This window comes from Tamandua tetradactyla, chromosome 14 (assembly GCF_023851605.1).
Source record: "Tamandua tetradactyla isolate mTamTet1 chromosome 14, mTamTet1.pri, whole genome shotgun sequence".
Lineage (NCBI taxonomy): Eukaryota > Metazoa > Chordata > Mammalia > Pilosa > Myrmecophagidae > Tamandua > Tamandua tetradactyla.
Window position 1 is genome coordinate 31,307,735 of NC_135340.1, and position 16,222 is coordinate 31,323,956.

Here is a 16,222-nt window from a genome sequence, read left to right on the forward strand (position 1 = left end):
TATGTGCTCAAGGATATGTGTGCAGCCTGCTCTCAAATGTTCAGGAGACAGATAGATACATAGATCGATAATAGATGATAGAATGATATGGCAAAGGTGGTAAAATATTAAAACTGGCTGGTTTGGGTATCTGGGGTAGGGTGGCAGTTTGTTGGAGTTCACTGTATGGGATTTGTTTCATTTTTCCAATTGTCTTATAAGCTTGAAACTCTTTCAAAATAAAAAATAAAGAAAAACCCAAAAAACATGTAGAAGGAGAAATGAGGCCTTTATTAGCCCGTTGGGTATTGTTATTACAGAGGCAAAAAGTAAAATGCAGGGATGAGAAAAACCAAGGCACAAGGAATGGCCTATAAAAGCCGCTAAAACCCAGTACGGACACACAACAGAACCTTCTTTTCTAATCAAGGGTCTGGGTAGGTGAGAAAGGTCACCAATTCCACTGAGATAGGCCAAACTACTTCCGGCCCATCTGGGGATGGAAGCAGAGTGGTACCGTCAGGCAAGGAGGGTTAGAACTTGCTGGTATAAAGGGTCATAATCCACTTGGGCATACGGAGGAAGCCAGGCACGTATGAGGACAGCCAGCCCAGCCTGGAGGTGGTGGAAAGGATGGTGCTCAAAGACAGAAAGTCTTGGACAGGTCGGCCTGGGGACAACAAGGAGAGGAGGATTCAACCCTTGTTTCCAATTCCTTGGACATCTCAACCTTGGCCAAAGAAACTGAGTGGGGTGGAGGAAGGAAGGAACAGGGAGAGAGTGAGGTAGAAGGAGTGAGCAGTGAACAGAAGTAAGAGAGTCAGGTCTGGGCTGCTGGAGCTCTTACCATCCACATCCCGAAAGCCATAACGTCGAGCAAGGTCACAAGACAGCAGCACCTTTCCACTCAGGCTCAGGATATTAGGGTCTGTGGACACATGTATAGCTGGAGATGGCTTAGGAGTAGCACAGAATGGCAACATTTGGGACAGATTCAGGAGCTCAGGAGAATTGTTTCTCTGGTCCTAGGAAGGTACCTGGGCTTCTGACCCCTGGCCACACTTAGCCACTTCCTAAGGCTCCCAAACATCACACTAGGAATCCTACTCTCTGGGCCTTTAGAAGTGAGAGGAAAGAAGGGCTTCTTCCTACTTGACAATCACTCAAACCAGGGCCCAGCAGTGACTGCCACAGCCCTGCTATCATCCCTTTCTTGTGGCCAGCTGTCCCCAATACTTCACCTGTTGCCAAAGCGACGACACATTTGCCACTAACTTCTGGGGTTTCCCCGGATGAGAAAAGTGATCTGATCTGAAACACAGGGACAGGAAAGTGAAGAGTCAATATCCAAGCGCACTGCCCAGTCCCCTTTCCCCCTCACCTACTCCAGGAGGAGAGAAAGGCCCTCGTGGCTCCACCTGCGGGAACCAGTGACTTAGAAGATCACCAGAGCTGCTCCTCACACTCAGACGAGACTGGCACCCCCGTGCCAGGCCTCACTGGCTCCCTGAGGAGAAGGATCTGATGGTGCCAACCAGGGCCTGGACCTTCGAGGTTAGCAACTCAATGTGCGTGTTTTAAAGGAAGGGCTTTGAAGACTGTCAGCCTTTCTACTTCCCTAGGGAGCCTTTCCATTTATGCCACATGAACACGTTTCTTAACCTTGCCGAGTTTCATTTTCTCCATGTGTAAAATGGAGATGATATTTCCCCTGCAGGATTATAGGAAATCACGTGTGAACAGTGCTCAGGGACTCAGTAGGTGGGAGCAGCTACTGCTGTCATGGTCTTGTTGGGGATGGAGAGGATGAGTCCCCTGCCTCCCTCACCCTTCCCTTGCTAACCTGCTTAACTTCGGGATCCTCAGAAGACTCTTCCTTTGTCATAAACTCCTTCATCATTTCTGTCTGCACGACCCCTGGCCACAGAGACACATAGCTAACCCCATGGCGTCGTAGCTCTTGGGCACAGTCAACAGCCAGCCTGTCGCACTGTGGAGGGACAGAAGGCAGGGTGACAACCAGGTCCTCTGGCAGTGTCACCTCCACACCTTCCCTGCTCCGCCGGGGTATGCTCAGGCCCCCAGCCGTTCCCAGTCCCACCTGCCCTTCTTCCCCACTATAATGAGGGGCCCCTTGAGAACCAAACAAAGCAACTGTCCATGGAGAGGCAGAGGGAGAGATAAGGGTCAGCTGGCTTTACCATTCTGACCACTGGGAACTCACCTCCTGAGTCACAGATACCATCATGGTCCTGCACCCCTTCCCGACCCCCATGCCACTGGGTGCTCACCGCAGCTTTGCCCACGCCATAGGCAACATTGAACAAGTACTGCAGCCCGCCAACGGAGGAGATGACCACGATGAGTCCACGGCCAGCTGGCACCATCAGCCGTGCCCCGTAGACCGAGCACAAGTAGTGGCCTCTGGAGGTGGGGCGGAGAAGAAGGCATGAACTGCCTTTGGCGTTTGTTTGGGGGCTGCGGCCCTTTGGCAGCTTCCTCTGCCCTCTAGCAGTTGCCGTCAGCAGAGGGAAGGCTGCAGACCTGGGAATTCAGACTCGAGCCCGCAAAATGAGAAGGAAAACGGTTAAAAATCAACCACCGCGAGATGAGGAGCAATCATCTTTCGAAGACGGAATGGAAGAATAAAGGGCAGTCACAATCACAGATACCTCAGGGGAAAGACTTCAGAAACGTATAGGGTTTACACGGAAAAAATATATAAAATTTCTGCCCAATATAAAGAACAAGTACAGGCAAAATATGGTCACAGACAAGAAGAATCAATGTATATTTACATTGTTCTATTTAAATTAATCCATACACGGCAATTAAATCTTAAATCTGTATGTCCATAAGGCTTTTTGCAGGAAGTGACTAAATAAACTAAGGCTCAATGAGCAGGATAAACATATGAGATTAGCCTGGAAAATCTTCTAAAAAGATGAAGACTGTCTGGTGGGTGAGGGCGTTGTGCATCCTCACCCTGTAATAAAGTGGACCACTGGACACACTAGTTAAAAGAACGCAATACAGGTATAACAATAGGCAGATAAATTAATAAAATGAAAATAGTCAATAGTTAGATCCAAGTGTAAATAAGAATTCAACATGTTTTCAAATCAGTGGGGAAAGATGGATCATTCAATAAATGATTCAAGATGATTGGAAGTCATGTGTGTGGCACTGGTTCTTATTTTTTATTTCAAAATGAATTCCAAAGGCTCTCACAGTTGAATTTAAAAAAAAAATGAAAGTAGTAAGACTGCTAAAAGAAAACATGGGTGAATGTGTTAATAAACGGGGTGGGGAAGGCCTTTCTTAGCATCACAACAAGATAGAAACAATAAAAGAAAAGGTCAACAGATTTGACTTTTTAAAAGTAAAGCATATATATATATATATATATACACACACACACACATTTATGTACATACACAGAGAGAGGTGGGGTGTATGCATGAAAAAATGAGTAATAAACTGGGAAATTACTCGCAAAACAAATAAACTCTTCCATAGAAACCTGTTACAAATCAATGTAAAAAAGAATAACCAAATAACACAAACAACAAATCACACAAAAAAGAAAGAGGCAATAAACCAGTGGAAAACAAAGGAAGCTCAACCTCACTAATCATTCTAAAGAAGCATGAATTAAAACAATCTTGAGATATTTTTAGCCTATCTGAGGAGCAGAAATTGTCCCGTTAGGTTGAGGACACAGGGAAACTGATACTTTCCTTCACTGACGTGGGATTATAAATTGTTGGGGTCTTTTTAGAGGGCAAGTTGATGATATTTATTACATCTTTAAGAAGTATATATGCTGTGACCTAGAAATGCTACTACTGGGGGTTGTTCTGTAGAAACACCTGCTCACATTTAAAGGGCCTCCAGTGCAGCGTCACTTTATTGGAGGAAAAAGGATACCACTCAATTGCCACAATTAAGAAATTAGATAAATTATGGTACATCCTTCCAACGGATAATTTTGGAAGTATTAAAAAGAATTAGAGATATTTGTGTGGACAATATAAAAGGATGACTAGGAAACCACTCACAGTAGCTATCTCAGAGGAGGGTGAAGAGGGTGGCAGTGAAGAGAACAAGATTCATCACGGTCTTCAACTTTTTTTCAGTAATTAAAAAAACCTCCTACACCTATATATTATAACCAGAAAAAACATTTTGCCATGAGGAACATTTTAGGACCCTATAAATGGAAACAAGTCGAGAGAGTTTTAGTTTGAAAAGGAAAGGCCAGTTCTAGGAATGCATATGAGGGACACAGTAAATGTGTGTGCGCTGCATGTGCATGCGTTTGTGCGCATGCGTGCATGTGTGTGTGTGTGCGTATGTGAAGAGGGAGGGAAGGTGCTGATGTGCTGCCGAGAAGCTCACAAAGTGAACTTTGCTGTCACCGGGGCCCAGCGCCCACCCTCCAGGTCTGGTGTCTCCCTCACTGCTGCAAAACCCTGACCAGCAGGGGAGAAGGGTGTGGAAGGCTCCTCTCTTTGAGGCTGATGGACAGAGGCACTGCCTACTTCCAGCGTTTCGGTTTTCCGTTCATGTCTCTGAGCTGACCGCCTCCCTCTGACCTCACAAACTTTCTTCCACTTTAGAAACCACGATTGCATTCTAGTCCTTCTCCCACTTTAGAAGTCACAATGGCATTTTAGTTCTGCTTTCAGGGGCTTGCTGCCAGAGTCCCAGGATCGGAACTGTAGGTGTTCTCAAATGCTCTGATCAGGTATTTGCAGATAATCTCTTGTTAGTCCCACAGGTGGCTGATCATATCTACCTAGTAGAGTTTAATAATCTGAGAGAGGAACATCGTTCCAACAATAAAAAACACGGACACTGCTGGTGCGTATTTACTGGGTGAATTCTAAATGCTGTGCTTCCACCTCACTTCTCTGCGTAATGCCGAGACGCCCCTGCACTCCGGGCTCTGACCCAGAAGTGCCCTTGCCTGTGGGTCAGGAGTAAGAAAGGGGCGGCTAAGGAGCGGGAGCACTCACTCTTTCTTATTAACCTTCTCTTGGTCCAACACAAAACAATCTCTTCCTCTAACCACTTTTGAAAGTACAGATTATCTACGGGGTGTGTTATTTGTGGGGGTTTGGAGCTCTCAGGGAGGAAGTCTCCCTTCTTGGTTGTGCGTTTGAATAGGCAGGGAGTGAGGCAGGAGGGAGGCCAAGGGCTCCTTCAGGTGAAAAGTATTGACAGAAAGAAGGCAAAAGGTGACATTCCCAGGTACAGACTCACCTGGATGAAACTTTTCCAGAGGCAAGTGGGGCAAATGGGACAGAAAAGAGAGGGGGATGGAGGGGCAAGGAGGCTCAGGAAAGGAGAGGGCCAATGGGGAAAGGTCTGGCCCCCCGCCTGGGTGAGTGAGGGAGGGGACCCGGGTTCTTGCAGTGGCCTTGCAAGGGGAGCACCTACCTGAGTCCCACGTTGTTCAAATCGTCCCACACAGAGGCGGGGCTTTCCCAGAATGTCTTCTCCTTATTGTCCATGATTGTCTGGAAGACACAGGAAGGATGATGGATTGGACGATCTTAAAGCAAGAAGGAGTGAGGGGCTGGGTAATAGAGGAGACAGTGGGGATGAGGACTCAGGACTTAGGGGTAGGGCCAGGAACATGGGGCTGGGATCAGAGTTCAAAGGGTACCTGGATCCCAGCGTAGGCATTGTTGACCAGCACATCCAGACGCCCCTTCTGCTCCCGACGCACCTGCTCGAACAGGCTCTGCACGTCACTCTCCCGACTGGAATCACATACCACAGGCACACACCTGCCTCCACGGGATTGTGCCTGAAGAGCGACCCAGGAGATACGTGCTAAGGCCACTCCCCCGACCAAAGTGAACTTGGGAGCTGAGAAGGCAAGCAGCTGAGGGAACCTGGCGAGCAAATATCACCCTCTGGGGTTTCAGGAATGAGCGGCTCCTCCCTCTTGGCCCCCACCTTGCCCCCACCCACCAGCAAGGTGGATCTCGTGTTTCACATCAACAGACTTTTACTGAAGCTTATAAACCACGTGTAAGGCACTGTATCCTGCACATGGAGGACAGGGACAGATAAGGCATGGAGCCAGCTCGTAAGAACCGAGTAATGATCCTTTTCCTCATCCTTGGTCATTTCGATCTCTCATGCCCTTAGCTCCTACTCTTCGGCACTCACTTCGAGCTCCTCTGCAACCCCAGCCCTCTTACCCTCATCCCATCAACTGTCCTCTTTGGTAACTGAGAAATCAGTTACCAAGCATGAACTGTTTCTACTTTGTGTTCTGCCTCATCCTCTACAAATGTGTCCCCAATGTGTACTTTTAGGCTCTAGCTTTTCTTATTCACCACATCCACACTGTCCCTCTGTCCCTCTGCTAGAATGCCTTTCCTAACTTTAGAGACGCGGTTTGAGAACCACCTCCTGCAAAATGCCTTCCCTGACAATCCTGTTCCCCACAGAATCTCCACATGCACTCACGTGCACACCTCTCTCATCACACGACATGGAGATAAGCAATTTCTGCATCTGGCTTCCTGTTGGACTCTGTCTTTTTAAGAGCAAAGATTATATTTCATTAATCTCAATAACTTCAGTGCTTTGCCCAGCGCCTAGCAAATTGTAGGTACCCACGTATTTATTGAACTGAAGTCTAGTAGGGAAGTCTGGATTCCAAATGAAAATGTAAAGTTCATTAAGTCGTTCCTAGAAATAGAAGAATGTACAGGTCTACAATCCTTTAGTTGTTAATTCCAAATTCCTGAAGCTAATAAAGTTTACTTGGTGGTGAAATCTGACCCGATCTAAAGTTGACTGTGGTATTTGTTTATCCCACTTGGAGTAGATATTCATATTTTGCTGAGGAATATTACGATTTCTAGTAAGGGATTACGGGAGAACCTGAGAAGGGCTTCCTCGGGTGGTTTCTGTGCGACAGTCCCAGAGCAAGGGCTCACCTCCTGAGCAGTGGTCTGCAGGGTGTCCAGATGACGGCCAGTGATGTAAACGGTGGCCCCTGCTTCGCAGAGCTGCAAGGCAATGCCGTGCCCGATGCCCCTGGACGCACCAGTCACCACGCACACTTGGCCCTTCAGAGGTGGTGCCATGATTCTGGTAAAGGGTGAAAACCTGTGGCAGCAGAGACTTGATCTGCGGAAAGCTGGCAGATTGCGTGTGTGCGTGTGTGTGTGTGTGTGTGTGTGTGTGTGTGTATGTACGGGGACCCAAAACAGCGGCAGGAAGGTGAGCAAAGGTCGGGTTCCTATGACAGGAGGGAAAAGGAACAGAGGGGGTGCCTGAGAGGTGGGTGGGCCCTCAGGCAGGGCTGCTGAGTGTCTCTTTTGGGAGGGTAGGGAGTGAAGGGGGCGGGCTGGGCTGTCCAGAGCTGGACACCGCGTGGCATCCTCTGAGGTGGGAGGTTCTGGAACGGGAGACCCTCAGAGTCCTGGGCTCTCTGGGGCTGTGGCCCTTACAGCCTGGATGCAGTCCCGCCGACCCCTGGCGCCGCTTCCCGGTCGGGTGGAGCGGGAGGCCCGGGGACCCCGAGGCGAGCGGGGAATTCTTACTCACCAACTCCTGTGCGGTCTCGCTACAGCTGCTGTGGCTCGAAAACCTTGATTCTGGCGGCGGGAGCGGGAGGGATGGAGTGGAAGTCCGAGCTCTGCTAAGACCAAACTGGAGAGGTGCAGGAAGGGCTCCGAGAGAGCAGCATCGGGTCTGAATCTAAGGTCCGGGTGGAGGGGGCGGAGCGCTGGCCTGGGGTGAGGGCAGGATGTGGGGGCGGGGTGAGCATTCTACCACTAACCACCCATGCACCCTTAGTGTCTTTTTTCTAAATTAATTAATTAATTAATTTATTAAATGTAACAACATACAAACATGAGCATTGTTACCATATGATCCTTTCATTCTTGATATATAATCAATAACTTGCAATATGATCGCATAGTTATATATTCATCATCATGATCATTTCTTAGAACATTTGCATCAATTCAGAAAAAGAAATAAAAATAAAACAGAAAAAAAATTCATACCTACCATACCCCTTACCTCTCCCTCTCATTGATCACTAGCATTTCAATCTACAAAATTTATTTTAACATTTGTTCCCCTTATTATTTATTTATTTTTAATCCATATGTTTCACTAATCTGTTGATAAGTAGATAAAAGGAGCATCAGACACAAGGTTTTCACAATCACACAGTCACATTGTGAAAGCTATATCATTATACAATCATCTTTGAGAAACATGGCTACTGGAACACAGCTCTATATTTTCAGGCAGTTCCCTTCAGTCTCTCTGCTACACCTTAACTAAAAAGGTGATATCTATTTAATGCGTAAGAATAACCTCCAGGATAATCTCTTGACTCTGTTTGAAATCTCTCAGCCATTGACACTTTATTTGTCTCATTTTTCTCTTCCCCATTTTGGTGGAGAAGGTTTTCCCAATCCCTTGGTGCTGAGTCCCAGCTCATTCTAGGATTTCTGTCCCACATTGCCAGGAAGGTCCACACCTCTGGGAGTCCTGTCCAAAGCAGAGAGGAGGAGGGCAGTGAGTTTGCTTGCGTTGCTGAGAGCAAGGCCACATCTGAAGAACAAAAGGAGTTCTCTGGGGGTGACTCTTAGGCCTAATTTTAAGTAGGCTTACCCTATCCTTTGTGGGGTTAAGTTTCATATGAACAAACCCCAGGTGTGAGGTCTCGGCCTATTGCTTTGGTTGCCTCCATTGTTTGTGAGAATATCAGGAATTTTCCACATGGGAAAGTTGAATTTTCCCCCTTTCTCGCCATTCGCCAAAGGAGACTTACATTATTGTACTACAGTTAGGTAGCATTGTGCTGTCCACACATGCATCCTTAGTATCTTTTTTTTAATTAAAGAATATATATAATTAAATCTCGCACCTCCATCTCCATTCTCTTCTATTTTGTTAAACTGGGAAATCTTTATTGAGTATCAGTTATGGTTAGGGAGCACTTTAGGTATTTCCACATAATCTATATAATGTAACTTTCACATAGTAAAGGAAGTTATTTTAGTTTGTTAAAGTTGCCAAAATGCAATATACCAGAGATGGGTTGGTTTTTTTTTTTTTTTTACAATGGGTATTTACTTACTTACAAACCCACAGTTCTAAGGCCATGAAAATGTTGAAATCAAGGCACCATAAAGACGGTACCTAGTTTTCAGCTTCTGGCTTCTCCATCTGTAGCTTTCTTTCTAAGCTTCTATGAGTTGTTTCTCTCTGTCTTTCTTCCTCTTATAAAAGACTCCAGTAAGAGGAGTAAGAGCCACCGGGGGCATGCCTCAGCTTAACCCAACCACGGGTGCTGCCCACGCTCGGTCTACACCCGCAGGAATGGAATAGCTTTAAGAACATGATCTTTTCTGGGTACATAACAACTTCAAACCATAACAGAAGTATCATAATCCTTATGTTTGTCCAGTTTTATAAAAAATCATAGTCAACTTTTTTTGTGAAAAATAACATGTATACAAAAAAGCAATAAATTTCAAAGCACATTGCAACAATTAGTTCAGAGTTAACAAAGTTAAAATCTGTTAACTTTGAACAGATTTCAGAGTTTGGTATGGGTTACAATGCCACAATATTAGGTTTTTACTTCTAGCTGCTCTTAGATATTGGACATTAACAGAAATATGAATATAATGATTCAGCAATCATACTCATTTGTTAAATTCTACCTTCTCTGTTTAACTCCACCATAAATTTTGATCTTTCTCTCATTCTTTAGAGGTATTTAGGCTATGCCCATTCTAACCTTTTCATATTGGAAGGGGCTGTTGATAATATAAGATAGGGGGGTGAAACTAGCTGATGTTCTGGAGAGGCTGGGGCCTCTAGGTTTCAGGGCTTATCTGGTCCAGGGACCCATCTGGAGGTTTTTGGAAAGTTATCCTAGTGCATGGAACCTTTGTAGGATCTTATTGCACTAGGTGTTCCTTAGGATTGGCAGGAATGGTTTTGGTTGGGGTTTGGCAAGTTATGACAGGTAGCAATGTCCAACTGAAGTTTGCATAAGAGTGACCTCCAGAGTAGCCTCTTGACTCTATTTGAACTCTCTCAGCCACTGATACGTTATTGTACTTCTTTTCCCCTTTTTGGTCAGGATGGGATTGTTGATCCCATGGTATCAGGGCCAGACTCATCCCTGGGAGTCATCTCCCATGCCGCCAGGGAGACTTTCACTCTTGGAAATCATGTCCCATGCAAGGGGGAGGGCAACGATTTCACTTGGAGAGCTGGGCTTAGAGAGAGAGAGTCCACATCTGAGCAACAAAAGTGTTGTTCTGGAAGTAACCCTTAGACATATCTATAGGTAGGCTAAGCTTCTCTGTTACATAAGCTTCGCAAGAGCAAGCCTCAAGATCAAGGGCTTCCTTCTATTGATTTGGGTGTCCCTAATGTTTGGCACAGAATCAGGCGTTTCCCTGGTGGTAAAGTTTAGTTCTCCCTTTTTTTTCTCCCATCCCTCAAGGGACTTTGCCAATTTGTTTTTGATGATCTTTTTTAATATACTCTGGGATGTATCCAGGCATTACACTAAGGTATGCGGAATAAACAGTCTTCATTCTTATTCTTGGCTCCCTGCGTTTGTTTAAATGATCTATCCAGACAGGTTGAATTAGATTATGTGCTACAGAAAATTTAGGTTCTGGACATATAAACCTTTCTTATTTTGATCTCCAAGAGTAGATGAGGTTCTAAAACATAGACAATGACTTCCTTACCCCTGTGTTCTGAATTACCTCAAATCTGAGCTGTTTGGCTTTGTTCTTATCTCTGAATACTAGGTTATACATATATAAAACAGCCTCTCAAAATCCAGAAATAACAATTACCACTCGGGACTAAATGTAACTGCTACAGGAGCTGACAATCTAGGCCCCAATTTTCTTATAAGTATTCCCACCTCTATTCTTAAGTCTCTGGTCAATGTCACCTACTTTCTCAATTCTCTATTGAAGTGGGTTGCTTCCTCCTGTATTCTCTATATTCTCTATGATAGCATCCATCTCACACATTTAACTATTCTTCCCTGGTGACTAGCATGGTGATAGTTAGTGTAAGAGAAATGATTTTTGAATGAATATTGTTTCCCCAAATTCCCGAAGACTCTCCACTCTCGGGCCCTCAGACCCTGAATCTCTTCTACCTCTAATCAAAGCTCTCTGTCCACGTTGCATCCTTTCAGAGCTCTGTGCTCTACTGCTTAGCTTATAAAATATTGATGGAATCTTGTCTAAGGCTCCTTCCGGTGTCTTGGGGTACTAGGGCTGAGGACCAGTTCCCCGTGATGTGACTCCCAGTTCGCTCATTTCTTTCAACAAATGGAAAGTCTAGATGACTTCAAAGGTCTCCCAAGGCTGAAGTGAAAACCTTTGTGTGCTGGGGCCAGTCTGTCTTGTTCTTTGTTCCATTTCCGTAGCCAAGAGTGGTGCCTGGGTGCAGAGCAGGCTCTCAAATATTTGTTAAGAAAATGAGCCGACAGCTTCAATGGGTGTATATTGCTTGATGCTTTGCTTTACATGTTATTTAATTTAATTCCCAAGGTAGTAGAGTCCGGATTTGTTCACAGGCTAGTCTGATGTTGAAGGCCATATTCTATTTCCTTGATATTTGGTTGCCTTCAAGAGACAACGACATCATACAGGGATGAGTTCCAATGATGGCTCTTAGTGGTGGCTGTCGAAGGCTGGATGAGATCTTGAGTCCCTCTCTCCTTGTTTTTTTTTTAAACTTTTTTCATTGTATAGTATAACATATATATAAAGCAAAGAAATAAAAAAGCAATAGTTTTCAAGGCACTCTTCAAAAAGTGGTTACAGGATAGATCCCAGAGTTTGGCATGGGCTGCCATCCGATCCTTTCATATTTTTCCTTCTGCTGCTCCAGAATATAGGAGGCAGAGGGCTTAAATACTTTTTTATCATCATGATCAAATTTCTTCCTTCTTTTTTGTGAACAATAACATATATACAAAAAAGCTATACATTCCCAAGAACAGCACCACAATTAGTTGTAGAACATATTTCAGACTTTGACATGGGTTACAATTTCACAATTTTAGGTTTTTATATCTACTTTCTCTAAAATAATGGAGACTAAAAGAGATATCAATTTAATGATTCAGCATTCATATTCATTTGTTAAGTCTTATCTTCTATGTATAATTCTACCATCACCTTTGATCTTTCCATACCTCTCCTAGATTGGGCTATGGCAATTATAAATTTTTCATATTGGAAGGAACTGTCACTAATATGGGGTAGGGAGATGGAACTATCTGATGTTCTGGAGAGGCTAGTAGATTTCAGGACTTATCTGGACCAGGGACCCATCTGGAGGCTGTAGGTTTCTGGCAAGTTACTATAGCGCATGGAACCCTTGTGGAATCTTACACATTGCCCTAGGTGTTCTTTAGCATTGGCTGGAATGGCCCCAGTTGGGGGTTGGCAGGTTATGATAGGCAGCAAGGTCTACCTGAAGATTGCATAACAGCAACCTCCAATAGAGCCTCTGGACTCTATTTGAACTCTCTCTGTCACTGATATTTTATTAATTATACTTCTTTTCACCCATTTGGTCAGGATGGAATTGTTGATCCCACAGTGCCAGGTCTAGATTCATCCCTGGGAGTCCTCTCCCATATCGCCAGGGAGATTTTTATCCCTGGATGTTATGTCCCACGTAGGGAGACGGCGATGATTTCACTTGCAGAATTGGGCTTAGAGAGACTGAGGCCACATCTGAGCAACAACAGAGGTCCTCCAGAAGTAACTCTTAGGCATGCCTATAGGTAGTCTAAGCTTCTATGCTACCTACATAAGCTTTACAAGAGTAAGCCTCAGGATGGAGGGCATGGCCTATTGAATTGGGTTTCCCTAAAGTCCAACACAGTATCAGGGGATTCCCTGATGTTAAGGTTTAATAGTTCCATAGTCTTTATCCCCTCCCTCAGGGAACTTTGCCAGTACTTCTTTATTATCTGGTTAATATACTCTAGGATGTTTCTAGACATTACAATGATCTCTACAGGATTAAAGGACCTCTTTCTCATTCTGTTTTTTTTTTTAATTAAAAAAATACCAAAAACCACCAAACAAATGCAAACATTCTTAACTTTTGATCATTCCGTTCTACATATATAATCAGTAATTCACAATATCATCACATAGTTGCATATTCATGGTTCAAAGGTTTTGAGGGAGGGAAGTGTTTGGGCTCAAGAGCCAGCCTCCAACCTGCGGGCAAAGGTCGGTCTCTATCTAGGGGATGGGATGAGGTCATTTATGGCACTAATACCAGTTGAGAGCCAAGTGAGTGTATGAGGAAGGGGTTCCCCGGAGGGGAGCAAGATAAATGGCAGCAGAAACCAAGAGAAGCCCCTAGGAGTCTGAGATGGGCTTTGTGGGATGAGTCCTGGCAGTAGAAATGGGGCTGGGGGAATAGGTAGCACTCCAGGGGTTGGAACAGCTCCAGTAAAGGTGTGGAGAAAAGGAAGTGTGGTCAGATTTAGAGAAGGGCAAGCACTGAATTTGGCCAAGAGATCTTTGGGCTCAGTGAACTTGGGAACACTTTCACCACTATGCCCAACAAATCTCCACCCTTCCCTCTGCCCCAAATAAAAGACCTCCCAGCACGATGCAGGGGAATGAGCTTGCCCTCTAGAGAGTCATGCATATTAGGCCAAATCCAGACCCCTTTACTTCAATGCCTTCTAATCCTGGCCAAGTTACCTAACTTTTCTGAGCCTCAGTTTCCTCAGCTGTCAACAGTGGGGACTAACAGTACTTATCTCGAATGGCAGGTGAAAAGATTAAATTAGGCCTGGATAGAATGTTTAGGTCATTGCAGGCACTTGATAAACATTAATTCACCCCCTACAATAACACAAGACTTTGGCTAGTTTAGCTGTGTGAAACTGACAATGTAAGTCTGAAGCTGGGTCCCTTTTGCCCCCTTGCCCAGGCCTGAAGCTAGCACCGCAGTCACTGAACACCCCTTCCTGTTGGGACAGTGTCTGAGCTCTGCTTTGCTCCTTTCTTTTGGATCCATGTCCCGGTTGGGGGGCACCGAGACCTACTCACACATGGATGGGGCATATGCGTTCCGACTTGCTAACAGAAGTGCTCAGAACTGACCCTTCCTCTTTCTGTCTCCTCCCAGCATTCTTCCTGGGCTCTTCCATTTTCAAGGGCCTAAGGAAGGGAGTCTTTTTCTCTCCAAGGTTCCCCCAGATCCCAGGCAGCCTCCAGCTCCTCCCCACTTGAGGCATACAAGTCCAGGCAGGTCCTGTGATCTCTTGACCTTGCTCCAACCTGGCCCTGCACCTGAGCCCTGGCTGATGGAAACTGTCCATCCCCACAACTGACCACTACTGGGTTTCCTGAGGTGCCTCAGTCGGTGCAGATGGCAGCAGCATCCCACGCAGCAAGGCTGTCCGGCAGGCAGCAGAAGCAGCCCCTCCTTAGCCTCTCCTCAGTCTGGGGGCAAATCCTGCCTCCTCTGCAGCTCCATATGAGGCCAGGTCCGGCTGGTCCATCTGGTCAGACCAGAGGCCGTGAGGCTGTCTGGATGATCCTGGGTGGTAGGGGAGCGGCTGAGGCAGTGCGATGCAACAGGGAGGCCAGGCAGCTGGAGGGGTAAGTCACCTCATGCAACACTTGAGAGACGGTGTCCAGGCCTTCCGGGTCGTGTGGGACGTGGGGGTGGGAGCCTGGATGAGGAGGGAAGAAGGGCAAGTCTGGGCTTCTTCTCGGCATTGGCACTGTTTCTCCTGGGCCGTTATTCTGCATTCCCGCAGCCAACACCCTCCCTTTCCCTCACCCTCTCTACTGGCACAGCAGGGAAGAGCTGGTGATGGGAGTAGCAGCATAAGGGCCTGGGATGGCATGGGGGACTCTGGATCCAGACCAGTTTCCTAGTTCAGAATTGTGAAGCACTACAAGGGCCAGTACAGGCCTGAGACTGCAAAATACAACCTTTCAGGTGGAGAAAGAGAGGCTCAGGCTCATACACAGAAAGTTTTTTCTTGGAATATGTTTCGATATTTGCCTGTACAGGCATAGACACTCTCTTTGGAACCCAGATATAAGGCAGCACCAGTTACCTCTGGGTTGGCAACTAGTGACTAGAGGGCAGGGATGCTGGAGAGACTTTTCATTGTATACGCTTTTATAGCTTTTGGCTTCTGAGCCACGTGAATATGTTACCTACTAAAAAATAAATCAAAGGCAAAACAAAAATCTCCATCTTTTCCTGAACTTATCTGGGAGATCAACCATCTTTAGGGGACTGGCCAAGCCCTTTGATTTGCCCCAGCAGGGGAGAGAGCTGCGTCTCAACCAGCCCCTCAGTGTCCTTCCAGGGTGTCTTCAGGCAAGCAGGCTGCTCCTGGCCTTCTCTTTCCAAGCTTGGTCACATCCTCTCTCTGTGCCTCCCACTGGTGTCATGGTCCTCTGTGCCAGTGACAGGACCACAGCAGTCCTCCATTAGCCCTACCTCCCTTCTTCCAGGCCCCTAGTCTGTGGGTTCTAACTCCTAAAACATCTCCACTCACTCCTTCACTGCCATCATATCTCCGGGAATATTGGCCCTTGCAGGCTGCCTTTCTTGATGAACACAATCGGCTCTCACCCTTGAGCCCATGCTCTCCACTCTGTATCCCCAGTGAGCTTCCCAAAATGCAGATTTGATCATGCCACTCTCTTGCTGAAAACCTTCCATACCTGGCAATGTTAGTGCTCTGTCCACATGCCCTTGGATCCCCTTTTATCATTTTTGTGGGACGTCGCCTTTCAGTGTCCTTTCAAAGCTGAGCCCTGGAGCTCTCGGAAGGACTGCCTTGGGCCTTCTAGAGCTGCTTTGCCCTTGGGTTTAACTGGAGACTGCTGGGGAGCGGGTGGTGGTGAGGGATGGAAGCCTGGGACAACCCTGAGACCTTCCATTCCAGACGTGGCTCCTGCGGTGTCAGGCCGAAGCCACCCTTCTGGGCTGAGACCTACTGTTGCTTAGCTCCACCTCCCCTCCCTTGCTGACCTTCCCTGGGCCCACTTCCTTAATAAGTCACTCAAGGTGTAAGACAGCTCCCTTAGTGGAAACCTATTGTCCACATTTTGAACCTCATCTCTGAAACCGAGTGTTGAGAATTAACAAATAACCGGCGGCCTTAATACATGTCAGACTTTTAAAGTAGCAAACA

General features: G+C 46.2%; 1 protein-coding gene across 2 annotated transcripts; it reads right to left on the minus strand.

Moving 5' to 3' along the window:
• Positions 1–260: 260 nt before the first annotated feature.
• LOC143655750 (dehydrogenase/reductase SDR family member 1-like) lies at positions 261–7,716 on the minus strand. 2 transcript variants are annotated; one of them, XM_077127167.1, is made up of 9 exons: positions 7,558–7,716; positions 6,945–7,098; positions 5,654–5,797; positions 5,425–5,504; positions 2,271–2,403; positions 1,823–1,969; positions 1,221–1,290; positions 827–907; positions 261–649 (listed from the first exon to the last, which is right to left on the minus strand). In XM_077127167.1, exons 2-9 carry the CDS (start codon positions 7,092–7,094, stop codon positions 513–515), a joined length of 942 nt encoding a protein of 313 aa, XP_076983282.1. In that variant the 5' UTR covers positions 7,095–7,098; positions 7,558–7,716; the 3' UTR covers positions 261–512. The 2 variants fall into 2 exon arrangements, with proteins under 2 accessions (XP_076983282.1, XP_076983281.1); XM_077127166.1 differs by having other exon boundaries at positions 6,945–7,116.
• Positions 7,717–16,222: the final 8,506 nt, after the last annotated feature.